This window comes from Sus scrofa, chromosome 17 (genome assembly GCF_000003025.6).
Source record: "Sus scrofa isolate TJ Tabasco breed Duroc chromosome 17, Sscrofa11.1, whole genome shotgun sequence".
NCBI classification, from domain to species: Eukaryota; Metazoa; Chordata; class Mammalia; order Artiodactyla; family Suidae; genus Sus; species Sus scrofa.
Window position 1 is genome coordinate 59,296,650 of NC_010459.5, and position 27,247 is coordinate 59,323,896.

General features: G+C 48.9%; 1 protein-coding gene across 4 annotated transcripts in view; it reads left to right on the plus strand.

Annotated features, from left to right (window-relative positions):
* Positions 1-27,247, plus strand: part of ZNF831 (zinc finger protein 831) — a 109,242-nt gene that overhangs the window by 19,408 nt on the left and 62,587 nt on the right. For 3 of the 4 annotated variants that reach the window (XM_005673065.3, XM_013985523.2, XM_013985522.2), the window contains exons 2-3: positions 15,240-18,929; positions 20,020-20,162. In XM_005673065.3, coding sequence (XP_005673122.2) covers positions 15,276-18,929; positions 20,020-20,162 — 3,797 coding nt within the window. In that variant the 5' untranslated portion in view covers positions 15,240-15,275. 4 annotated transcript variants of the gene reach the window in all.

Genomic DNA, 27,247 nt, shown 5'->3' on the forward strand with positions numbered 1-27,247 from the left:
AAGACACGTAGCACATGCTGTCACTCATGTGGAACCTAAAAAAATACAAGAAACTAGTGAATATAGCAAAAAAGGAAGCAGACTCAGAGAGAGAGCAAACTAGTGGTTACCAGTGGGGCAAAGGGAAGGGGGAGGGGATTAAAACGTACAACAAACGGTTATAAAATAAGCTACAGGTCCTGCTGGACAGCACTGGGAACTCTGTCTAGTCCCTTAGGCTGGAGCAGGATCATGTGAGAAAAAAGAACGTATGCATGTGTGTGTGGCTGGGTCACCTTGCTGTGCAGTAGAAAAGTGACAGGACGCTGCCAACCAGCCATGATGGAAAATACAAATCATGAAAAAATAAAAAAATAAGCTACAGGGATATATTGTACAATGCAGGGAATATAATTACTATTGTATAGCACCCAAATGGACTACACCCTTTACAAATTGTAAATCACTGTATTGCACTCGATTATACTGTATTGCATAATCTGTAGTTTACATAATATTACACATCAACTGCACTTCAATAAAAAATGGAAAAAATAAGAGTTACCTTCATGGCCCAGTGGTTAATGAACACGACTAGGATCCATGAGAATGCAGGTTCCATCCCTGGCCTCACTCAGTGGGTTAAGGATCTGGTGTTGCCGTGAACTGGGGTGTAGGTTGCAGACTTGGCTCAGGTCCCGTGTTGCTATGGCTGTGGCTTAGGCCGGCAGCTGTAGCTCTGATCTGACCCCTTAGCCTGGGAGCTTGCATATGCTGATGGGGGCCGTAAAAAGCACACACACACACACACACACAAAAACCAAAAAGTAAGAAAGAAAGAAATTAAAGTGTGTGTGTGACCTTTGGGACTGATTTTTTTCACTCAGCACAATTCTCTGGAGATTCATCTAAGTTGTTCCATCTAATAGTTCACTCCTTTTCACAACTGAGTAATATTCCACGATGTGGATGTACCAGTTGGTATAAACAGTCATCTGTTTGAGGACATCACGACTGATCTCCATTTTCAGCTATTACAAATAAAGCTGCTCTGGGCATTTGTGTACAGGCTCTTGTGTTAAGTTCTCATTTTCTGGAATAAAAGGCCAGGCATGTAATTCCTGGGTTGAATGGTAGTTTCATGTTTAATTTTTTTAAAAAAAGAAATTGCCAAACTTTTTTCCAGAACGGCTGACCGCTTTCTATCCACGCCAGCAGCTCACCTCGTATTTCCACATCTTCACCTGCCTTTGGCGTTGTCGCCGTTTCTTGTCTCTGCCATCCTGATGGATGTGCAGTGGTATCTCGCTGTGGTTCCAGTCTGCATTTCTCCGGTGGTTAATGGTGCTGGACCTCTTTTCATGTGCTTGTTTGCATCGGTATATCTTTGGTGATGTGTCTCTTCATGTCTTTTGCTCATTTTCTGATTGGATTGTTGTTGTTGTTTTTAATGTTAAATTTTCATATTCTAGATCCGAGTCCTTTGTCAGCTATGGGGGTTTGCAAATATTTTCTTCTGGTTTGTAGCTGGTGTTTTCATTCTCTTCAGAGCAGGGGCTCTCACTGAGCAAATATTTTTTAACTTTGTTGAGGTCCAATTTGTCAAGTTTTCCTCTTATGGCTCATGCTTTTTGTATCAAGTCTGAGATCCCAGACTCCATCCTGTGCCCTGGATTCTGAAGATTTTCTCCTAAGGTTTCTTTTTTTTTCCCCTAGGGCCTCATAGTTTTGCAGTTTACACTTAAGCCTGTTTTATATTTTGAGTTAAGGTTTGTATAAGTAAGATGTGAGGTTTGGTAGAGGTTATTTTTTTGTTTATGGGTGCCAATTGCTCCAGCACAATGTTTGAAAAGGTTACACTCCCTCCATCAAATTGCTTTTGAACTTTTGCTAAGAACCAGGTGTGGCTATTTGTGGGCGTCTATTTCTGTTTCTTTTAAAGAACGCTGTTCAGTTGACCTGTGGGTCTGTTCCTCTGCCAGCATGATACCGTCTTGATTACTGATGTTCTGTGATGCATTTTCGAATAAGGTAGACTGATTCCTCCCATTTTATTATCCTTTTTCAGAACTGAGTTATTTTATTTTAGTTCTTTACCTTTCTATATACAATTTAGCATAATCTGGTCTATGCCCACGAAAACAAACAAAAAACCTTACTGGGAGTTTGATAGGAATTGAATTAAGCTTGTATATCAATTCAGAAAGAACTGACATCTTTATTATGTTCAATCTGCCAATCCATGAACACCATATGTCTTTTTATTTTATTTAAAACATTTTTTTTTGTGTGTGTGTCTTTTTGCCTTTTCTAGGGCTGCTCCCGCAGCATATGGAGGTTCCCAGACTAGGGGTCCAATCAGAGCTGTAGCCACCGGCCCACGCCAGAGCCACAGCCACACGGGATCTGAGCCATGTCTGTGACCTACACCATAGCTCATGGCAGTGCCGGATTCTTAACCCACCGAGCGAGGCCAGGGATTGAACCCGCAACCTCATGGTTCCTAGTCAGATTCGTTAATTACTGCACCACGACGGGAACTCCGATATGTCTTTTTATTTATTTAGATTTTCTTTGAGTTTTTCATCAGTGTTTGGTAGTGTTCAGCAGATAGGTCCTGTGTGTGTTTTGTTAGTTTTACACCTAAATATTTCAATTTTTTTAGTGATTATAAATGGCATTGCATTTAAAATTTTGGTTTCCAACTGTTCCTTGCTAGTATATAGAATAGAATTGATTTTTGTGTTGATCTTGTATCCTGTGACTTTGCTGAACTTACCTATTAGTTCTCAAAAGATGTTTTTTTGGGGGTAGAAGCAGGTAGAAGTTCCCAGGCTAAGAATTGAACCTGAGCCTCAGCAGTGACAACACAGAGTCTTTAACCAATAGGCTATCAGGAAACTCCTAGAAAAAAAAATTTTTTTTTTTTTTTAATTTCTAGGGATTTTCTACATAGATTCTTACGTGGTCTGCAAATACAGACAGTTTTATTTCCTGCTCTCCTGTCTGTATGTCTTTTATTGTCTTTCTTGCTTTGTTGCACCGGCCAGAACTTCCAGCACTATGTTACATAAAAGTGATGAGTGATACCTCCCTCTTGTGCCTGGTTTTTGGGAGGAAGTAGTCAGGTTTCTGCCATTAAGGGTAACGTTAGCTCTAGATGTTTCTTAGGTGCACTTCATCAAGCCGAGAGGCTTTCCCTCTATTTCTGTTTTCTGAGAGATTTCATCGTGAATAGGTGTGGACTTTTGTCAAAAGCTTTTTCTATAGCAATTGACATATAACCATGTGCTTTTCCTTCTTTGCTCTGTAAATACAATGGATTACACTGACGCAGCCCCGGGGCTCCGGGTTATGGTGTGTAATTCTTTCTATGTTTGCAGAATCTATTTGCTAGTATTTTGTGAAGGATTTTGAATCTATATTCACAAAGGGATATTGCTCTGTAGGGTTGTTTTTTTTCTCCCTGGACTGTCTTTGTCTGGTTTTGGTGTCGGGGTAATAGCTGGCCTCATGAAATTAATGGGAAATGCTCCTTCCTCTTCCATTCCCTGGAAGAAGTTGTGTAGAATTATTGTTCATTCTTCTTTAAACATTAGGTAGCGTTCATCAGTTAGAAATAGGACCTGGAGACTGCTTTTTGGAGTGTTTTTAAATTATGGATTCGGTTTGCTTAATAGTTGTAGTGCTATTCAAACTTGGTGAATTGTGATAATGCATCCTTTTTGAGGAATTGGTGCATTTCATTTAAGTTATTAGCTCTCAGGAGTTGCCTGGTGGTCTAGGGCTTAGGACTCCCTGCTGCGACCGGGGTTCGACCCCTGGTGTGGGAACTGAGATCCCACATCAAGCTGCTGTACACTGTGGCCAAAACAAACAAACAAAAACAGGATCTGGGGCTTCATTCATGTTTTAAAAAAATTATCAAATGCATGTGGACAGGGTTATTCGTGCTATTCCTGGGCTGTCCTTTTGACACCTGCAGAGTTTGCCGTAACAGTCTCTGTTTCATTCCTGATGTTGGTAATTTGGGCTTCCTCTCCTTTTTTCCGCTTGCTAAATCTCTGCCAAGATTCTAAAGATCAACCTGATTGCTATTATTAAAGAACAATAAATAATTGTTTCTTTCATTGACTTTATTATTTTTCTGTTCCAACTTAAAGGATTTCGTCCCCCTTTCTTTCTGATCTCCTTCCGTCTGCTTCCTTTGGGTTTGCTACGCTTTTCTTTTGCTAGATTATCAAGGTAGGAGTTTGGGTTATTGATTTGAGACCCTCTGTCTTTTCTAGAATTAGCACTTAATGCTTCCGATTCCGTCTTAGCACAGCGTTAGCTATTGTCCCACACATTCTGAGATATTATGTTTCCATTTTCATTCATTAGATGTTTTTTGGTTACCTTGGAACTTCCTCTTTGACCCATGGGTTATTTAGTAGTTTGCTCTTTGATTTCCAAGTGTTTGGGGCTTTTCCCGTTGTCTGTGATTGATTTCCAGTTGGGTTCTATCTCGGTCCGAGAATACACTCTCTATGATGTCTTTAAATTTGCTGAGGTTGGTTTTATGGCCCGAGATATGAGCTGTCTTGGTAGCAGTCTGGGTCCAATCAGAGAGTGGAAGCTACGTGGTGGGTTCACCAAAAGAAGCTGAAAATAAGCACTATGAACTCTCTGTAAAGAGTAGCCGTAAGACCCAAGAACTCTCCATGGTACTCTAGGGCTGAAGGAAGGGCAAACTTGGAAGATGTTCGGACCTCATTGGAACACTTGTGGTTTGGCCACCAGGTAGCAGAAGAGTTGGCTGGTTTAGCTAGACTGGACTTTGTCTGGTCTTGCTGGGCAAACAATAGGCCACACTGTGGCGTGCAGGCAGGAAGGGTGTAATTGACAGCAGATGTGCATGCGCGTGGGACTCTGACCACTAGTGGGGACAAAGACCTTTGGAGCTCATGGACTTCAGGAGTGGCGGGTGGAGTGGTTCTCTGTGGCTACCTGGCCCCTGGTGGACTGTGTTCAGGCTTCATGGGGTTGTGGACCCTCGGGGCTGCAGGCAGGCTGCATGAAGGCTAAACAGCTTCCGTGAAGAGGGCCCTGCAAGGTTGCACGCAGCGTGTGTCAGGGCCGCTGGCAGGGGTGGGCTCCAGGACATGTCTTCACACTCATCCTGCTGACCCTCTCCAGGCTTTTGCTGGAAATCGCAGGAAGCCTCTCCTTCCTGAAGTAGCCCTCTGCATCCTCTACTGGGAAAACCGAGCCCGTGCCCACTCTGAAGGAGAGAAGCTTAAAGGAATCAATCACATCGTTCATCACTCAGCGTCTGTTGAAGGGTGAGAGGCACTTTGGAGCTAAGAGGGAATAGATTAATAACCGACAGAGTCTATTCCCTTGCAACTCAGCTTCTGCGCAAACCATTTATACACATTGGAACTTCTTTAAAACAACAGAACAACTCCGTGTTTCTGCCCAAGCAGATACATCTCCCCCCTTACAAACGAGGATGTTCTTACCCTTCCTCACAAAGAGAAGCCCAAGTCATTGCATCCGCCGGGGCTCCACTGATGACTCCTCAAGTGGACTCCAGGACTCCCTGAATATTCTGTTCCTTAAAGACGGGAGTTGTAAAGTTAACTCCGGTAGCTCATGTGGACGTTTAAAACCATGAAGGAGAAAAAAGTAGAGAAAGATTTGTACATGTAAATAATTCCTTCCGTGAAGTCATGGCTTCATGGACAGAAGCAGGGCTTGTAGAGGGAGTGGCCGGTCTGGGTGGACGCCCAGTCACAGATAGCCCTAGTTTCACTGTCAAGAAGGTTTGCAGCCACGTCCTCTCCAACCCACAATTCTATGGTTGCAGGGAGGTCACATCTGGGGCCCGTGGTCCAGGCAGGCTGCGCTGGATGTCCTCGTGTTGATTATGTGGTTGTGCTTGGTGTGATATTATAGGCTAATGACTCATCACAGTCTATCAGCGGCACCGCTTTACCAGCAGAAGTGGAATGTAGAGCCCTTACCTCCCTTTACCTTCTCCCACCTATGACTGTCATAAATCCTCCTTCTAAATGCATTAGACAACATTATTTTTTTTTGTTTCAACCATTAAAAACATCATTTAGAGGAGTTCCCATGTGGTGCAGTGGGTTAAGTATCGAACTACAGGGGCTTGGATCACTGCAGAGGCAGGGGTTTGATCCCTGGCATGGAGGGTAAAGGATCTGATGTTGCCACAGACGTGGCTCAGAGTCATTCCCTGGCCCAGTGTGGTCATTAAAAAAAAAAAAAAATCCTTTAGAAAGGGAAATACTGCATTTACCTATATTTTTACCCTTTCCATTGATCTTTCTCCTTCTTGAGTTTCCAAGAGTCCTTCTTTTATTATTTCCTTTCTGTGAAGAGAACTTCCTTTAGCCATTCCTGCTGGTGGCAAATTCTCTGTTTTCTTTAATTTGAGAATATCTTGAATTTCCCTTCATTGAAGGAAGATCTTTTTGCTGGATATAGAATTTTGAGTTGACAGTTCTTTTCATGAAACCCTGGAAAAAAATGTGCCACTTCCTCCTGGCCTCAAGTGTCTGATGGGAAAGATGTCGGCATTAGGGTTCCCCCCACCACCGCCGCCAGTAGCAAAGGTATCATTTCTCTTTTGCTGCTTCGAGGAATTTTTTTCTTTGTCATAAGAGTTCAGAAGTTTGACTAAGTTGTGTTTTGACGAGGATTTCTTTGGGTTCATCCATTTTGGGATTCACTAGCATCCTGACTCCATGGGTTTATGTCCTTTGCCAAATTGAGGGTTTCAGCTGTATTTCCTTGAGTATTATTTTACCCCCATCCTCTTTCTCCTCTCCTTCCAGGGACCCAGGGACCTACATGATGTGAACGTTACAGCTTTCGTTAACCTCACAGGTTCCTGAGTCTCTGCTCATTTTTTTTCAGCCTGTTTCTCTCAGTTGTTCAGACTAGGAAAATTTTTTTCTACGAAAATGTCATGTTTTATTCCTGACCACCCCCTCCAGTGTTTGTCCCCAGAAATTTTATTGCCATTTTGTTTACCCTTCCCCAAAAATCCACAGAACCACATATATGGACATATGCCCATATTTAAAATACAAATTCTGCATCTTGGCTTGATATTTCATGTGTCTTAAAATGTAAATATAACTAATTCTTTCTCATGGCTTCTAGTATTCTGTTCTATTGGTGAACATAATTTTGTTTTAACCAGTCCTCCAAGATAGATGTATTGGGGTTTTGTGGGTTTTTTTGTTTGTTTGTTTGTTTTTCATGTTCTGATTCCTTAAAAAAATTTAAAACTGCAGCGAAAATAATTTTTTTTACATACACATGAGGATATAGAATAGTCTTAGAAGTGGACCTACTTGTTCAAAGGGCTTATGCATTTTTAATTTTGATAGTACAGACTGGGGAATTTCTATTGTCCTAATTGCAAATTCACAGCTGCTTCTTTCTTCTTCTTTTTTTTTTTTTTTTGGCCCTTCTATTCTACTGTTGAGTGCATATACTGAGTTTTAAACTTTTTGGTTATAGTATTTTTTCAGTTCTAAAGTTTCCATTTGGTGGTTTTTTTACTTTCTGTTACTCTGCTGAGATTATTTTTTATTTATTTCAAGCATATTTGTAAGTGTTCATGGAGACAGTTCTACAATGGCTTCCCTAAACTCTTTGTCAGGTGATCCCAATGCCTCTTGCGTCTTGGTGTTGGCATCAATGAATTATCTTCTTCAGTTTGACGTTTTCCTGGTTCTTGGTATGACAAGTGAGTTTGGGTTGAAACTTGGACACTTTGGGTACAATGTTATGGGAGTGTGGATTGATCAAAATTTCTGTTTTAGCTGGCTTCCTTTGCTGCTGCTCGGCAGGGGAAGAGGGTGGCTAGAAGTCCAGGTAGCCCACTCAGTCTCTATTGACTCGAGGGGGAGCGCCTTGCCACTGCTTGGTCCGTGTGGTAGGTTCTTCCTCAAAGGCCATCCCTGGTATCTCTGTGGGAAATAGGAATCCTTGTTATTGCTCCCCACGTGGCTTCCATGGACACCAGGGACAAGGGTGGTCTCATTGCTGATGGGTGGTGATGAATATATGTGCAATGAATCACTTTGCTGGACACGCTTGAAACTAACACAACATAGGAAATTAACTAGAACTCAAAAAAAAAAAAAAAATCCATTTCTTGTCTGTATCCCTACTTAGAATGTAGGTTCCATAAGATAAGCTCTTTTGTTTGCTGGTCTACCCTGAGGGAGGACAGCGAATAAGGGCACCAGGCACAGAGTGGGTGCCCCACTAACCTTTGAATCGATGAAAAGATGACTTTTCAACAGGTGGAGACCAAACTGGACTAGTCACTGACTCATTTTACACCATCCCGAAGAGTGCGAGTTCATTCTACCACGTATCATTTGAAACATTTTACTGAGTATGCCTAGTGCTTTGTTCATGGGTGTCCTGGTCACTCTTGCAGGACCCTAACTGCTGAGACCCTGCATGGCCGACTACCCGGTATTCTCTACACCAAGGGGGGTTGGAGCTTCATGCTGCCGACTCTCTTGGCCAATGAGAGATCTTCTGTGTGTCCTGTGTTCTTTCTCCCGGCTGTTTAGTTAGCACCCAACAAAGAGCTTTGACCTCAAGTGGTCGTCCAAAGGGAGACAAGTGCTTGAGCTGGATGGCGCTGAGGAACAGTGGAGGATAATCGCGCTATGTGTGCTTCTCAATTGCACGGAAGTAGAGCTGATTCACAGTTTTGTGTTAATTTCTGCTGTATAGCAAAGCGGTTCAGTGGTACACGTATATATTCTTTTTCATTTTCATTTCCCTGGTGGTTTCTTACAGGATATTGAATAGAGTTCCCTGGCGATACAGGAGGACTTGTTGATCCATTCTATATATAATAGTTTGCATCTGCTCATCCCAATCCCCCAGTCCATGCCTCCCCCACATCGCTTTCCCCCTTGGCAACCACAAGTCTGTTCTTTATGAGTCTGTTTCTTTTTTTGTAGATAAGTTCATTCGTGTCATCTTTTAGATCCCACATGTAAGTGATATCATAAGATATTTGTCTTTCTCCTGACTTACTTCACTTAGTATGAGAATCTCTAGGTTCATTCATATATTGCTGCAACTGGCATTATTTCTTTTTTTTTATGGCTGGGTAGTATTCCATTGTATATATGTACCACATCTTCTTTACCATTCATCTTTTGAGGGGCATTTAGGTTGTTTCTATGTCTTGGTTATTGTAAATAGTGCTTCTATGAATATTGGGGTGCAAGTATCTTTTCAAATTAGAGTTTTTGTATTTTCTGGATATATGCCCAGGAGTGGGATTGGTGGATCATATGGTAGCTCTATTTTTAGTCTTTAAAGGAACCTCCATAGTGTTTTCCATAGGAGTTGCACCCGTTTACCTTCCCACCAACAGGGTATAGGAGGGTTCCCTTCTCTTAGTGTGGTACTTTTATTGCAACTAGTGAGCCAATGTTAATACATTATTATTAACTGAAGTCCATAGAGTCACTCTTAGTGTTGTATGTTCTATGGGTTTGGGCAAACACATAATGACATGTACCCAACATTACAGTATTATGCTGGATAGTTTCACTGCCCTAAAAATCCGCTATCTTTTCAACCCTCCCCTTCTCTTAGACTTCTGGAAACCACTGGTTTTCTTATGTTTCCATAGCTTTGCCTTTTCCAGAATGTTACGTAGTTGGAATCATATGATATGTCGCTTTTTCAGGTTAGCTTCTTCGCTTTAGTAGGCATTTAAGTTTCCTCCATGTCTTTTCATGACTTGATAGCTCAAGTCTTTTAAGTCATTAAAATTAAATTTTAATTAAACTCATTTCTGTTTAATGCTGAATAACATTCCACTGTCTGGATGTACCACAGTTTATTTATTCACCCACCTACTGAAGGACATCTTGGTAGCTTCTAAGCTTTAGCAATTATGAATAAAGCTGCTGTAAACATGTTTGCAGGGTTTTATATGAAAGCAAGTTTTTGGCTTATTGGGTAATGATACAGTTCCTGCCTCTCCTCTTTTTTTACTTTTTCAAAGTTGTAAGACATGCATAACATAAAATTGGTCATTTCAGCCATTTTCAAGTGCAGTTCAGCGGTGCTAAGTACATTTGCATTCTTATGCACACAGTTCCTTTTTAAAGAAATGAATCCCAGGGACCCAACGATGGGGAGGAAATAAGCAGTCCCCACACACATACAGCAGGTGACAGGCATGCAGGATGAACTGAACTTTGGGAAACTTGCAGCTAAAACAATAGTCTTGGCACCCATGTCCTTTCTGGAAAGCTCCATCTGCTAAATATGTCTAATCCATTTCTCCATAGCCTTCTCTCTCACGTTTCATTAAAAACATGAATTTTTCAAACCTATTTGTGGCAGTCCCACATACTCTTTGCCCAGGCCCCCTGTGGGTTGCTTTGAAGAAAGGGGGCTTTGGAAATAGTCACTTCTTTCCTTCCTCCCACCTCTCTTTTCACCTCCCCGCGGGGCCGAACACTCGCACAGAAGAACATTGCTTGTTTCAGGGTGTTGGGGAGTGCGGAGCAGCCCACATGGCAGATGGAGGAGGCAAGGGGTCTGACAGGCTCTCCGAGGGGTGGGCCCTCAGGGTGGGAGGAGCACTTGGCAATGGGTCTAGCTGGACGGGCGGTCCTCCCAGGACCTTCCCTGACACACCTGCCCTCGCGTTCCCCGTCGGCCCAGTGAGGACGCAGAGCCAAGCACCTCCTCGGTTCAGAGTGAGAATCACCCTTGCAGCCCTTGCAGGTTTTCCTGGGAAAAGTGCCATCTCCCCCAGGAAGATGCTGGTGGTTTTGTTACCTCCCCGGCAGCAATGGGCTGCTACTAAAAGGCGTCGCTTTTGCTGTGATCACGGAACAGGCTGCAGAGAGAGCAAAATAATGATCGTGGCAGGTGTGTCAGAAATGTAGCACTCTTTTTCTGGAATTTCTATTTTGAAGCCCCGCTCCTCCCACCCCGCGGCAGTCAGTTCTGGGCTGCTTCTCTCTTTCCCCTGAGGAGGGGCTTGTTTAGGGGACAGGTGATGCTCAGCCCCCAGCTCCCCAAGCACCCCTCCCCCTGCTGAGTCACTTCTCCAGCGGCATCACCCTTGGGCTGACCCATTTTACCGGTCACTCCCGGCTCCCTCCCTGATGCTCTGGGATTCATCCCGGGCTGCACCGCCCCGGGCCTGGAACCCTGGGAGCTTTGTCCATTCCTCCCACCTGGACACATGCCTTGGGCTGTTGCTCCTCTGTCCGGGGGCCTCTCCTGACCGCCCCGAGGACTGGGGTCCCAGGTCACCTCTCCACCAAGTCCCTGCTGTAGTCAAAGCTGGAGGGTCTCACTGCCTCCCCTCTGACTCTCTCCACTCCCACCTCCCCCCAACCCCAGGATGGGGAACACACCACCTCGTCCCTATCAGATGCCTTTTAGGATGTAGGCTTCTGGAATTCGCAAGCACAGTCCTGCCCCCTGAGCCCACAGGGCTGGGTAACTGTTCGCTGTGGTCTCTCACTGTTCCCCAGCCAGGTTAGGCTGCCCTGGAGGAGGACTTGCTTGGTGAGACAGTCTTTATAGCTTCCTTCACCCTGGCTTTCCCACTCTCAGTGAGCGTTGTCTGGAATCACCTCCCTATTATAATCCCTGTAATGACCTGCTTTCTTTGGGAACTGCACCTGAAACAGCATCCCTTCCCAGAGGCATCCTTTCCCAGCTTGCTGCACTGACTGATGGGAAGAGACGAGGGGCAGGAGCGAGGAGGGGCAGGATCCACCAGCTAGCAGTTCAACATGCTGTGGCGCGTCACTGGAAGCGCAAACGAGCCCAGGCATCACCTTCTGCATTTGCATACACATTACTTCACGTGATCCTCCCGGTAGGGCTGCCGAGTGGCCTGGGAGCCGGGTCTGATGTTCCCCTGGGAAGCATCTCAACACTCCTCAGCTAGTAGAAAGGATGCAGGAGATCATGTTGTGATGTGGCAGAAACAAAACCAACTAATACCCTTGAGGCTGCGGGTTCAATCCCTGGCTTCCATCAGTGGGTTAAGGATCCACTGTTGCCGTGAGCTGTGGTGTAGATCGAAGACACGGCTCAGACCCCAAATTGCTGTGGCTGTGGTGTAGGTCGGCAGCTACAGCTCCAATTCCACCCCTAGCCTGGGAACTTCTGTTTGCCACACGTACAAACCTCCAAAAAAGAAGAAAAGAAAAAAAAGGAACACAGGTAGACCTTGAGGGGAGACTTGTCTTCCATTTCCATACTGGCTTAGGAATCCTAGTAGCAATGCCCCATCTCAAAGGATTTCTGTCTTTAAATCTTTCCTTAAAAAATTATAACTTTTGGAGGCAGGTAGCATGGTGCCATGAGACCTATAATGTTAGACAGATTTAGGAGGAACGGAAAGGGAGAGGTCGTCTTAGGATAAAAAAGGAAAAAGGATGGAGTGTAGCATGTGCCAACTTCTGTGGTGTAAATACTCCCAGCGTGGCCAACCCCAGTGCATGAGTGAACCTGCAGTTGAGAAGACATGGAGCCAGGGCGCATCAGCCCATCGTATGAAATCTCCACCAACCTGGCGTGACCCACTGAACGGCCTCCAGAGCACTGATGATGGTGAGACGTAGTAAAACAAGTAGTAAGAGATGAGCTCTGAGTATTTCGTTTCTTTTTCACCACTGAGGTAAAATCCGCATAATGTGAAATTTAAAGTATACAGTTTGGTGGCATTTAGCACATTCACGATGCCGTGCAATTACCAACTCCATCTGGTTCCAGAACGTTTTCATCAGCCAAAGGGAAGCCCTGTACCCAGTTAGGCAGTAACGCCTCCTTCTCCTTCTCCACCCCTGGCAACCACTATACTCTGTTTTCTGTGTCTACGAAGTTGCCTCTTCTGGATTTTTCATGTAGAAAGAATCATACGGCGTGGCCTTTTGAGACAGACTTCTTTCACTTAGCATCCTGTTTTCAGGGTTCATCTACGTTGTGGCCTCTCTCAGTTCTTCATTCCTTCTGTGGCTGAATAACGTCCGTGGCCTGCATTTTGTTTATCCATTCGTCAGCTGATGGACATTTGGTTGTTTCCGTCTTTTGGTGCTTTCAAGTTGTGCTTTTATCAACATTCATGTACAAGTCTTTATTTGACTACTTCTTTTCTTTTTCTTTTTGCTTTCTTTCTTTCTTTTTTTTTAAGGGCTGCACCTGTGGCATGTGGGAGTTCCCAGGCTAGGGGTTGACTTGGAGCTGAAACTGCTGGCCTACACCACAGCCACGGCAACACAGGATCCAAGCCACATCTTCGACCTACGTCATAGCTTGTGGCAATGCCAGGTCCTTAACCCACTGAGTGAGGCCAGGGATCAAACCTGCATACTCTTAGAGACAATGTCAGGTCCTTAACCCACTGAGCTGCAATGGGAACTCCTTTTTCACTTTCTTAATGGTGTCCTTTGATGCACAAAAGTTTTTAATTTTGAAGAAGAAAAATTTATCTTTTTCTTTTAATCGCTTGTGCTTTTGGTGTCCTATCTAGGAGTTCATTGTCAAATCTAAGGTCATGAAAATTCACTCCTATTTTTTTGGGGGGGGTTTGTTTTTTCTGAGAGTTTTGTAGCTTTAGCTCTTATATTTAGGTTTTTGATCAATTTTGAGTCAATTTCTGTGGTTGTGAGGTAGGGATTCAACCTCATTCTTTAAATGTGAATGTACAGTTGCAGTGACTTTGTTTTTAATGTAATTTATTGAATCGTAAGTTACTATAGTTTAACTTTTTTTTTAGGGTTGCACCCGCAGCATATGGAAGCTCCCAGGCTAGGGGTCGAATCAGAGCTACAGCTGCTGGGCTATGCCACAGCCACAGCAACATTAGATCCGAGCCACATCTGTGACCTACAGCTCACAACAACACTGAATCCTTAACCCACAGAGTGAGGCCAGGGATCGAACCTGCGACCTCATGGTTCCAAGTTGGATTTGTTTCCGCTGTGCCATGATGGGAACTCCTATAGTTTAACTTTTAATTGTGGCCACATTCAACAACTGGCTTGTACAATTTCTGAAAATTTAACAATCAGCTTTTGTGAGCCACTGTGAGCTAGTATGAACTGCTGCTACTTCTCCTTCTCCCTTGCCCTGTTTGAACCATCTTGCTGCTGAGGCTGGAATTTGCATTTGTTTTTCTTGAGAAGCTCAGCTGGGGATTGGCTGCAATGTGCTTATGGAGCTCCTGGGGGATGGGTACCTGAGAATGAAGGGTCTGGAGACCCCCGATTCTGTAGCCATTGGCCTGTTTGGCATTTTCTCATTGAACCTGGCTTCCCCGCCCATGGTTGGAAGAGCAGGGCTGGGTCTCTCTTGCTTCCTTGCCTGGCATTTGCCCAGCTAGTCTGGCTGAGAGGGAACCTCACCTTTGAGCAGAAACCCAAGCTGATCCTGAGGCTAAAGAAGGGCTCCTTTTCCTGCTGGAGTAGCCAGATAAAATGTAGGATGCTCACTTCCATTTTGATTTCAGGTAAATAACGTGTAACTTTTTAGCGTAAGCCAGACCCATGCAAGAAGTGGAGCACACTCATACTTGAGAATTATGCACTGTTTATCTGAAACTCACATTTGGCCGAGAGTCTTGTATTTTCAACTGCTCAATCTAATAAGCATCCCTGCAGGTCAGTTTTCCTCCTTGTTGTCCTCGCCCAAGAGCAGAGGCTCAGAACGCCAGAGTGCGAAGGGCCCTGGGGAATGTGCTGAGTCTCTGCCCATTTTACAGATGTGGAAACAGCCCCAAGTGAGGAAGGGAGTTGCCGCAGAGCATGGACTCACTCTGCGCTGTGAGGACCTCGCCGAGCTGCACAGCTCTTGTTTTTCATGAACTCAGCACCTTTTCTGAACATCTCCTCTCAGAGACATGGGGAACTGTGCTGGGTGTCAGGAGACAACAGTGGCAAGCCTGCCATGGACCTGTGTACAGGGCAAGAATCGAGTTCCCTTTGGCCGTATTAAATGAGAGACAGGATTCAGACAGACCTAGGTCCGAACCCTGCTCTGCCTTGTGTCAGCTGCATGACAAGTCACTTCCACTCTCTGAGCCTTGGTTTCCCCTTTCCTTACATGGGGATAAGGGTATTTTTAGGAGAGGATTGTTGCAGCTTCAGGAGGGGGTAGGGGAGAGTTTATTGTACGACAAGAGAAGAGAGGCCCGCTTTGTAAAGTTTGGTTGTTGCTTGCAGGTTGCCTGGCATCTTGGGCCACCCAGATGATGTGGAATGGAGGTGCCAGAACTCACCCGCCCTGCCTCGCCTGCCAGGGACCAGCCAGCTCCTGCTTCCGCCACCCCAGGGGCCCCAGGTGGGCAGGCCTCACCCCGCCTGCCACTGGGCCCCATCATCCTGCCGCCAGAGCAGGGCCTGGCCCCCACTGTGCTCCTGAAGGCCCTGCCCATCCCCCTGTACCACACAGTGCCTCCGGGGGGCTTCCAGCCGCGGGCCCCCCTCGTGACAGGCAGCCTGGACGGGGCCAGCGTGCCCTTCATTCTCAGCCCCCTGCTGCAGCCTGAAGGACCTGGTCCCACCGCGGTGGGGAAGTCGGCGGCCCCAGCGCTCACTGTGAACATTGTAGGCACCCTGCCTGTCCTGTCGCCTGGCCTGGGTCCCACGCTGGGCAGCCCGGGCAAGGTGCGGAATGCTGGCAAGTACCTGTGTCCACACTGCGGCCGGGACTGCCTGAAGCCCAGTGTTTTGGAGAAGCACATCCGGTCCCACACGGGTGAGAGGCCCTTCCCCTGTGCCACCTGCGGCATCGCCTTTAAGACTCAGAGCAACTTGTACAAGCACAGGCGCACCCAGACACACCTCAACAACTCCCGGCAGTCCTCGGAGTCCGATGGTGGCGGCGGCGCTGGTGGTGGCGGCGGCAGCGGCGGCAGTCTCCTGGAGGAGGGGGGCAGGGCTGGAGAGCCCCCCGGAGCCCAGGGGGCACCATCAGAGAGACCCCTTTCACCAGGCGCCCCGGCCTCTGGGCACTGCCCTGTGCCCTCCGAGCATCTGCCCCCGGTTGCCAAGAACCTGGAACCGAAGCTGGAAGCTGTTCCTTGCTCGGGGTCCACGTCTGATGTCAGAGAGGCGCCTTTAGACTCGGCCCCCCACCTCCAGCCCGCCAGCTCGCTGCCAAGACGGAAGCTGCCCGAGCCGCGGACGCCGACGGCCGGGAGGCCGAGCTCCCAGCAGGCGCAGCCGGCAACGTCGGCGGAGAAGCCCGGGGACGCCAAGGCCGCGGAGGGCCGGCTGCGGAAGTGCGAGAGCACCGACTCGGGCTACCTGTCCCGCTCGGACAGCGCGGAGCAGCCGCCGGCCGCCGGCAGCCCCCTGCACAGCCTGTCGGAGCACAGCGCCGAGTCCGAGGGTGAGGGCGGCCCGGGGCCCGGGCGCGCGGAGCGGGCGGCAGGCCTGGAGCTGGAGAAGAGGCGGCTGGAGGAGCGCATCGCCAGGCTCATCTCGCACAACCAGGCGGTGGTGGACGACCCGCAGCTGGACCACGTGCGGCCCCGCAAGACCGTGCTGTCCAAGCAGGGCAGCATCGACCTGCCCATGCCCTACACCTACAAGGACTCCTTCCACTTCGACCTGCGGCCGCCGGAGCCCGGCCGGAGGCTGCCGGCCGCCCTGCGCGCCGCGCGCTCCACCTGCACGGCCCCGGGCAGGGCGCGGCCCGTCGTCTTCCACTCGGTGCCCACGCAGCTCTCCACCAGCGCCGAATGCGTGCCTGTCACCCGGAGCAACTCGCTGCCCTTCGTCGAGGGCACCGGGACGACGTGGCAGGAGCCACCGGACCCCCGGGACGCCTGGCCCCGGAGGCAGAAGCCTCTGAGCCCCAGGCCCGCCCCCGCCCGACTGGCCGATGTCCCCAGCGGTCACCCCCGGGCCCTGGTCAGACAGGTTGCGGTGGAGGACCTCCTGTGTCCCCCGACGGGAGACACCGCCGCCTCTGTGGAGGACCCGGATGGAAACAGACCCGCCGTGGGGGAGGAGGCGGCCAACAAAGGTCCGGCGGCCGGGAAGAGACGTGGCCAGAAGAAGCTAAGGATGTTCTCCCAAGACAAGTGGCAGGTGTACGGGAACGAGACGTTCAAGAGAATCTACCAGAAGATGAAAGCCAGCCACCACGCAGGCAAGAAGGCCGCGGAGGTGACAGGGGGCGGTGCGACCCAACCGGCCTGTCCGCTTCGGGAAGAGGCAGCAGAGTGCCAGGGTGCGGCCCCCTCCCAGGAGGAGAGGGGAGCCCCTGTCGGTGGGGACAGTTCCATGGGAGCCAAGCCAGCGCCCAGGGCAAGTTCTCCAGCCCTGGAGGGCTTCTTGGCGGCAGAGCCCATCAGACAGAGAGAGACAGTGGGGAGAGCAGGAGGCAGTGACCAGCCCTGCCTGACCAGGGCCGCCTCACCCCCCACCCTCCGGTGCAGAGAAGCCCTCTCCCTGGGCAGCAAGAGCCCCCTGCCTCCTCCCAGTGGGAGGCTGGAGCTGGGGTGTCAGCTGCTCCCAGCACCTGCTTCCCCCAAGGGAGGTGACCCAGAGGCTCCCAGGCCAGGTGTGCCCACCCCGAAGCTGGAAGGCAGCACCTGTGGTGGGGGGGGTTCAGAGGCCTGTCCACAGGCCCATGTGGTTCTGAGACGGCCAGGTGGGGGCTCTCAGGAGCCCCAGGCTACAGAGGACAGGATCCCCTCAGAGAGGAAGAAGCCGAAAGTGGAGGAGTTAAGCTTCCCGGAGTCCCCGGGAGCTGGAGGAGAGACCCTCGGGGGTCCCAGGCAGGCCGCCTCCCCGCCACCTCAGAAGCAGGATGGTGACCCTGCAGAAAAGCCAGAGGGGCTGCCTGGAAGTGGTGACTGCATGGTGAAGCGCCGGGCTGGGCAGCTGGCTGAGCCCAGAGAGGCCTCTGGGGCCTTGTCTGCTGCTGCTTCTGGGGCCCCAAGGCTGGCAGGAGTTTGGGACACGGAGCCTCTGCTTCGTTCAGCAGCCGCCTCCCAGCCTCTGGCTCCCTGCATCCTCGCTGGCCCAGTGGACCCCACCTTTCCTCCCCAGTACCTCCTCAGGTTACCCCAGGGAGAGAGCCAGCTCCCACCCCCCGCCCCCCAGAAGCCAGCCCAAGGCCAGGACCCTCTCTGCAAGGCAGGATGGCCCGAGGGATCAGCATCCTTTGTCGAGTCAGGGCTGGGGGCCCTCCTGACCCCTGGCCCAAGCTCAGGCCAGGCCCCAGGTGGAGCCGACAGCTGTGGGGGGGGCCCCGTTCGGTCCAGGCCCTGGGACAGGAGAAAGGGGGTGCAGGGAGAAGACAAAGGAGCCTTGGACACTGGCACCCCGGAAGCCGGGATACCCAGGGGGACAGTGTCTTTCCTGCCCACCCCGGCGTGTGACTTCTGGAGGAGCGAGGCCCGTGACACACAACAGCTGTGCAGAAGTAGCGCCTTGGTGAGGGCCAGGTCCTCGGGGTGTGTCCTGAACCCCTGGGAACCTAGGAGGGAGCTGGGGGGCCCTTCTGAGTGTACCCCAGAAGGCCTTCCTTCAGGGCCGCCAGCAGGGCTCGGTCCCTGCTGCTCCCACCAGCCCAGAGCCTTCCTCTCAGCCCTCACGCCCCTGGGCTGGCCTGAGCTGGCCTCGGGTACCCACTCAGAGACACCTGGGAGTGGCGGGGCACAGGGACCTTTCCCCTCACTCAGGGCCGAGCCCCGGCTCACATGGTGTTGCTTGAGCCGCAGCCTCCCTCTGCCGGTGGAGCAGAAGGAGAAGGACGCCTCCGTGTACCTGGCCCTGCACTTCCCCAGCAGCAGCATCTCAGACGGGGGTCCGGACGCCTGGCCCACGAGCAGAGCAGTGCCTGGAGGGTGGACCAGGACAAGCCCTGGAGAAGGAGGCCAGACGCAGACACTGAAGGTAACACCCAGCTTTGCCCCAGGGCCCTGGGGGCAGAGGGAGCTCACTAAGCAGGCAACGATGGAGAGAAAGTGTGCGGCTGTCCCTTACAGCATCTGCTGTCCATTATAACATCTTCTCAGCCCTTTTCAAGGGAAGTCAGGGTTACCACAGTTAGGGTAGGGAGAATAAAGGCCAACCACATAAAATAAGGCAGAAGAAAAATAATGAAAAAAAAAAAGTTTCTAAGGAAAGAATTCTTGTGCCCAAGACTCCGGGTGAGATATTTTTCATAACTAGACGTAAAACTTTAAGTTTCCTGGTCGCAGAGGCAAAAAGTAAAAATGAAACACTGCCCAGGGGAGCTCTCCAGATGATCTAAGATTATAAACCAGAATCCCTTACGGAGAGAGAGAGGGCGAGACTCCAGGCAAAAACTCGCAAGAGGAGAGAGTGACTAGACCAAGGACTCTAGAGAAATAATTGCTATGATCAGATTCGACTTTACCCCTGAGTTTCCTGGGAGCAGTGGCAAAAAGGGAAAGGAGCTAGGTGCTCTAGAAGAGGGTCACCTGGTGATTAAGTGATGAGCTTATCGTCCCATCCTGAGAGCGACTCCAAGCAGCTGGCTTATCTCGTGAAGGGTCTTTTCCTGCTCCGGGATGTCCCGGGCCAGGGCGACTGAAGCGGGTCCTGCAGCCTCAGTTCTGATTTAACTGTGAGGAACGCCAGGGCCTGGACCCCAGAGCCTCGCGGGCTGCTTTCCCGGGTGGAGGCTGAGGGGGTGGGGGCCCTTAAGAAACAACGTGCAGAACCCTCAGGTACTGGGCACGGGGGTTCCCGGGAGACAGAGCTGGGGGGTCGGGGGAGAGGCGGCCCGCCGCAGTGTTCCCTCCCTGTCAGCCACGGTCCGGGCTTTCCCTCTGTGGATCCAGCCCAGGCAGCCTTCCAGAAGGTTCTGCCCAGGAATGCATGGACCGCTTGGCAGCGCCGCACTTCAGTGCCTGATTTCCCCAGACAGGCCTCCTGTCTGCAGAGAGAGGACCCTTCTGTGTTGTCCTCACCGGGAGGGCTGTGAGCAGGGTGACGCCAGCATGCCTGGTATTTTCAGCTCCCCCACCCAGCAGCCCCGGGGCTGCCGCCCCAGGACCGCCCGTCGTTGGAGCTGGAAGTGAGGAAGGGCCGGCCTCGGAGGAGGGTGAAGATGTCTCGCGGGAGCAGCAAGCAGAGGAAAGCGCACAGCCGCTCCAGAAGGTAGGACATGGGGCCACCTCTGTCGGTTCCCTGTGGGGCCACCGTGTCAGGAACTTCGAACTATGCTTTCAGTTACCCCTGAAAGGAAGACCTCACGAGGGATTCAAAAGGCATCTCAACAGGTGTGAGAGAGACAGACAGACAGGCAGACCAGGGCAGAACCGGGGTCTAGCCTTTCGTGAGGCTAAAGACACCATCGGGTCCCCGTCCTTCCCCTGGTTGTGGGTTTTTCAGTGGTGCCTGTTTTAAAAGGCCAGGAATCCAGCAAATAGTGGAAATAACGGAGTCAAAAACACATCCATTCCGTTTACGTCCTGACGAGAGACCGTGTTAATTATTTACAGCTTTTATGGCTTTTTAAATTATGCAAATGATGCATGTCCTTTGCAGAAAAATGACAAAATGTAGATGAGCGAGAAGGCAATAAAGCATCCTAGTAATCTCACCACTCGGAGACAACTGCCGCTGACATTTAGACGTGTGCCCTTCTAGTCTCCTCTCTGTGCTCTGTGCCCGCACATGATCTCCCAGCTGCCAAAGGGGGACTGAAGGACTTTCATACCCCTCGTTCATCATGCCATTCTTTCTTTCTCCTTTGCTCCAAACCTTCCAGGTTGCCCACTGCCTACAAGTTACAAAGCAAATCCTTTAACCAGCCTCCTCGCCCCCCTCGCCAGAGGCTTTTTGGTCCCATTTTCCCATGGTGGCCCCCCTCCCACACCGTGTGACGTCGTGGGGCCCCAGCCCTCACCCATTCTCTGTCCGACACTCTGAACCCAGGTGCCCAAGGCCTCCTGCAGCCCTTCCCCACACGCTTCCCTTTCTGGAACGCTCGGCCTCCCTCCACATTGCCAGTGTCTGACCCCGTGCCTAGGTTCGTGTCAAGAGGCAGCGCAGCTTCCCAACGCCTGCCCGCAGCTGCTCAGACTCTCCATACGGTCTTCTGAGGCCCCTGCCCCGTTTCACTTCTCTGCCAGGACCACGTGTGCAGAGCTCGCATCACCGAGGGCTTGCCAAGCACCCGGCGCTGTACACTGACTCCCCGTTTTCTCATGAGGGAACTGAGACCCAGAGAGGTCAGGCAGCCTCTCCAAGGACCCAGATCTGAACCCACACATCTTCCTGCCGAGCCCATGTACCAAATAGCAGCTTGCCTCGCCTGTTGGGGGGGCCGCCTAGGGATTTCTGGAGGTTTTTGCTGATGCTGGGTCTGCGGTGAGGTTGGAGATTCTGTATACCCAACACATTCCCTGCCGATGCTGAGGATGCTGGGCCAGGGAGCTGCTTGGAGAATGATGTCTGGCACTGCCCGAGGCCACATCCTATCCTTTCTGACACCCAGTGTCTTTTTGGCATGTGCTTTATTTCATAGATTTTTCTGGGCTCTTGTGACAGATGCCCAATTTTTTGTTTGTTTGTCTTTTTAGGGCCGCACCCATGGCCCATGGAAGTTCCCAGGCTAGGGGTTGAATGGGAGCTGCAGCTGCCAGCCTACACCACAGCCACAGCAATAGCAGATCCAATCCATGTCTGCAACCTACACCACAGCTCACAGCAATGCCGGGTCCGTAACCCACTGAACCAGACCAGGGATTGAACTCACATCCCCATGGATACTAGTCGGGTTCGTTTCTGCCGCACCACAACGGGAACGCTGGGAAACTTGGGCACTGTACTCAGAGTGAGGGAACGGATGCCAGCCAGACCAAAGACTGGCGGCCCGTGGGACTCTGGGAGCCCTGGGACATTGGCCTGTGGCTTTGCTCCCACATGTCTTCTCACCCATGACTGGCATGGAGGAAGCACTAGACCACATCTGTGTGACAGGCGACAAGTCTGCTGTCTCCAGGCATCAGTCAGGGCCCCAGGAGAGGTGTGGAGGGGGACAAAGGTGGGGAGCCTCGTTTCCAGCCCCCTCTTTCCCAGCCCTTGAGCTTGACTGTTACAGCAGTCATCGTGCACCTTCCAGGTGCCAGGTGTCCACACGTGGAGGTCACTGGAGAAACGTCCCCAAGCAAGGCTGGTGTCTAAGGGAATATGACGCTGTGTTTACAAGGACAGGGTTCCCTTTCGAGGCAAATTTCTGAGTAGGCCACTGGTTCTGTAGTTTGTGGCCTGTGAAGGTTTGATAGGGAGACTAGGCGTGTGTTTGACCTGCATGAGGTCTCACATTTAATTAGGTTTCTGGCTGTGGAGTGGCGTGGTTAGGTGATCCAGCTGCTGGGGAGACGTTCTCTCTCTTTCTCTTCCGTATCTGGCTCATCCTCAGAGACAGGCCATCACCATCCGGTTCTGAGCAGCAGTGGGGGAAAGATCCTGGGAGGTGCTGTCTAGTCCAAAAGTGCTTCTGAAAAATGACGCTTCAGGATGCCCCGTTCAGGAAACTGTATATAGAGCGCATTTTCCCCCGTCAAAAGTTTTCAATTCTCTATCTTGAATTCCATCCATTTTTCACATAGGAACTTACGGCCAATTTATAGCAGAGGTCAGCTGTAGTGTTGGATTTGTTTCACATATATTGACTTTGCCGATCATCATACGGAAAAACGTCTACTTGATGAAGAAAGGGACCTGTCCTCTCTCCACTATCTGTGTTCTCTGTCTGTATTAGCTTCGCGTTGCTGCTGTAACAGATCACAGCCTAGGGCATTTCTGGAACAGCACACACTCACTGCTTTACAGCTCTGTAGGTCAGAAGTCCAGGGCAGGTCTCACTGGACCACAGTTGCGGTGTCATAGGCTGTGCTCCGTCCCGGAGGCTCTAGGGGAGAAGCAGTTTCCTCTTCCTGTGGGTTGTTGGTGGAATCCCATTCCTTGGCCGGTAGTCCCCGCCCTCTGCATCCCAAGCCAGCAAGGAGGGGTTGGGTCCCTGCGACACACCCTCTTCTTATTCGGTCTCCTTTCTCTGACTCAGTCTTTGGCTGCCTCTTTCATTTTTAAGGACACAGATAGTTAGGTTGGGCTCACGTGGGTAATCAGGATAATGTCATCATTTAAGAGGCCTGTCCCCTCGGTCACATTTGCAAGGTCGCTTTAACCACAGACGGGAAGATGGTCACAGGTTCTGGGAATTAGGATGTGGACGCTCTGACGGGGGCAGGGGCTTAGGGATCTTCTTCTGCCCTCCACACCACCCGTCCACCCACCCAAGTGTATATCACTGTGTAAATGACATGCGCATCGATTTGTGTCTCCATCTGTCCACTTGCATAGGTGTGTGTGCACACCTGCCTATCATCCGTATCTATCGTCTGTATCTCTCTCTCTATCGTCTCTGTCTGTTCTCTACCAACCCGTGTATTCTCTCCTCAAGAAAGAAGCTTATTTTTTAATTCATTTCTGCCTCTTTAACTTCCGTTGTCTTAACTTTCTACCAAAAATGAAATACCGTAGCAGAGATTCCCTCTGGGCCTCAGCTCACAAAGAAGGTAAAATTCATGTGTCAGAGTATCTGTTCTCTTTCTTTTTTTTTGGAAAAAAAAAAAAGAAACAACGTAAAAGTTTAGAAAGCCTATAACAGGAGTTCCCGTCGTGGCGCAGTGGTTAACGAATCCGACTAGGAACCATGAGGTTGCGGGTTCGGTCCCTGCCCTTGCTCAGTGGGTTAACGATCTGGCGTTGCCGTGAGCTGTGATGTAGGTTGCAGACGCGGCTCGAATCCCGTGTTGCTGTGGCCTGGCGTAGGTCAGTGGCTACAGCTCCGATTAGACCCCTAGCTTGGGAACTTCCATATGCCGCAGGAGCGGCCCAAGAAATAGCAAAAAAAGACAAAAAAAAAAAAAAAAAAAAGAAAGCCTATAACAGATCCCTGGCTGGTGATCCAGAACTCGCAGATGTTAGCATTTTATCCTATTCGCTTCTGAGCATTAAAAAATAAAATATTACCTTATATGTGATATATATTATGTAAAATAAAATCAACACAACAAAAATATAATTATGTGGTATAATGCATTTGCCATTAATTATTTCTACCCATATGTTTATCTCTCATAAACCAGCATATCCACTAATACACGCTATTGTTTGGTATCTCTAGTGTGTATGTGTGTGTATATATATATATATATGCTTATATATGTATGTGTGTGTGTGTGTATATATATATATATATATCACTGAATTTATCATCCTTCAGTTTGGTTTTTTTTTTTTTTTTTTTTTTGGCCTTTTTCTAGGGCCGCTCCCGCGGCATATGGAGGTTCCCAGGCTAGGGGTCGAATTGGAGCTGTTGCTGCCAGCCTACACCACAGCCACAGCAATGCGGGATCCGAGCCGCGTCTGCGACCTACACCGCAGCTCACGGCAACGCCAGATCCTCAACCCACTGAGCAAGGCCAGGGATCGAACCCGAAAACTCATGGTTCCTAGTCGGATTCGTTAACTACTGAGCCACGACGGGAACTCCCCAGTTTGATTTTTAAACGCAAGATTGCGTTTTTGAAGATCTAGCCATGTTGGTACATACAGATCAAATTCAGCCGTCTTAATTCCATCCTGTAAGAATAACATATTTAATTTTCCATCCCCTGTTTATGTACATTTAAATTGTTGCCAATTTTTTTTTCTTTGCTAACTTCACAATGAACACACTTACACATGCCTACCTCCTCAAGCCCCATGTAAGAGATTTTCTAAGAAATATACCTAAAAGTGGAGTTACTGGATTATAAAATAATCCACATCTTCAGCTTTGCAAGCTATTCCCGAGTCACTGCCCAGAGTGGTTGTGTCATTTTGGTGTCCTCTAGTTATTAGGGACTGTTTGCCCTGCTCCCGTATTCTTACTAATGTTTGTTCTAAGCAGATTGTTCATGTTTTACCCATCCAGAACTTGTAGGATTGAATATATTCCTAGACTCGCACATACTCTTTGCCTGTTATATATACTGCAGCTATTTTTCCAAGCCTGTTATCTGTCTTCTTAAACCCATTCATTTATATTCATGGACTGCAAGTATCATGCCTCTTCATTCCTTTTGGCATTTTAGATCTTCCTTTGGGGTTGTTTTCTTCTGTATGAAGCATATTCTTTTGAATCTCCTGTAGAGAAGAAAAAAAATCCTCTTTTATTTATCTGCAAATGCACTTATCTCATCCTTGTTGAATGGTATTTTTGCTGGGGATCCATTCTTAGACAGGCAGTTTTTGCCTCTTGGCCATCAAAGCGGTTATTGCATCATCACTCGGCTTCATTTTGTGGTAAGAAGTCAGCCCCTCTGTCTTTTGGAAGTCTGTTATCTCTGGCTACTTTTAAGATCTTCTTTCATCTTTGGTGTCCATCCTTTTACTTTGATGTATACAGGGACATGTCACTTTAATTTATTCCATTAGGAATCCACTGGGCTTCTGTAATTTCTGGATGGATATCTACTTAGAAAATTCTCAGCCATCATTCTGCAAACATTGTCTCTCTTTCTGGAACACAGAAATAACATCTCTTACATTTTCTGTCTTTCATGTCTCTTAACCTCTATTTTCAAGACGTTTTTTGTTTCTCTGCTATAATCTAGATACATTGTACATATCTCTCTTCAAAATGGTACTACGTTTCTTAATCCATTGAGGTTTTTTTAAAAGCTCTTTTGACATATATTGAATTCTCATATCGTGCTTGTTTAACGTGCATGGTTTAATAAGTCTGGGCATATGTTCACACCTGCAGAATTGGCAACACCATCAAGGTACCGGATGTACACACAGTCCCCCAGGTTGCCCTGCATCCCTTTGTAATTCCTTATTTTTTTGCCTTTTTGCCTTTTCTAGGGCTGCTCCCGTGACTTATGGAGGTTCCCAGGCTGAGGGTCTAATCGGAGCTGTAGCTGCTGGCCTACGCCAGAGCCACAGCAACTCGGGATCCAAGCCACATCTGAGACCTGCACCACAGCTCACAGCAACACCGGATCCTTAACCCACGGAGCGAGGCCAGAGATCGAACCCACAACCTCATGGTTCCTGGTCAGATTTGTTAACCACTGAGCCGTGATGGGAACTCCCAGTAATTCCTTCCTCTTGCCCACCTTACCACCCTCCCATCTCCAGGTAACCACTGATGTATTTCCTGTGACTGTAGAGTACTTCGCTTTTCCTAGAATTTTATAGAAATGGAAGCAGACAACATATCTTGCCTTCCCCCCTTTTTGTGGCCTGGATTTTTTCACTCAGTATGATTATTTTGAGGCTTATCCATTTCTTTGTGCGTCTCAATCCTCCATTGCTTGTCCTCGCTAAGCAGTGCGCCATCGTGTGGATATGTCACAGCGTGTTTATGCCACCACCTGTTGATAGACATTTGGCTTGTTTCGGTTGGGCTGTTATAAGTAAAAATTACCGAAAATATTCATGTACAGGTCCTCCAACATGAGCCTTAAATTCTCTTGAGCAGAGACCTATGGGTGGAATGTCCGGATCCCAGGGTAGCTGCAGAGCTGATTGTGTAAGTTGCTGCTGAGCTGTTTCCCAGAGTGTCCACCAGCAGTCTACCAGGGCGTCCTCTCTCCACATCCTTCCAACTCTTAAGATGGCCTTTCTTTTAAATGGTAGTCCTTCTGATGCGTTGGAATATCATTCTTTTTGCATGTACATTTCCCTAATAACCAATGATATTGAGCCTCTTTTCATGGGCTCATTTGTTATTTCTGTATCTTTTTTTGATGAAGTATCCGTTCAGCTCTTTTGCCCACTAAAAATGGGTTGTTTGTTTTCTTATGATTGAATTTTGAGTGTTCTTTATATATTCTGGTTATAAGTCCTTTATAGATATACAGTTTGTAACTATTTCCTTCCAGTCTGTGCCTTGTTCTTTTTTTATTCTCTTAACAGTCTTTTAAAGGGCAGACATTTTAGGAGTTCCCACCATGGCTCAGCAGAAACGAACCCGACTAGTATCCACGAGGATGCAGGTCTGATCCCTGGCTTCTCTCAGTGGGTTAAGGATCTGGGTTGCTGTGAGCTGCAGCATAGGTCAAACATGGGACTTGGATCTGGTGTGGCTGTGGCTGTGGCTGGTAGCTGTAGCTCCAATTCGACTCCTAGCCTGGGAACTTCTATATGCCACAAGTGTGGCCCTAAAAAAGCGAAAAAAA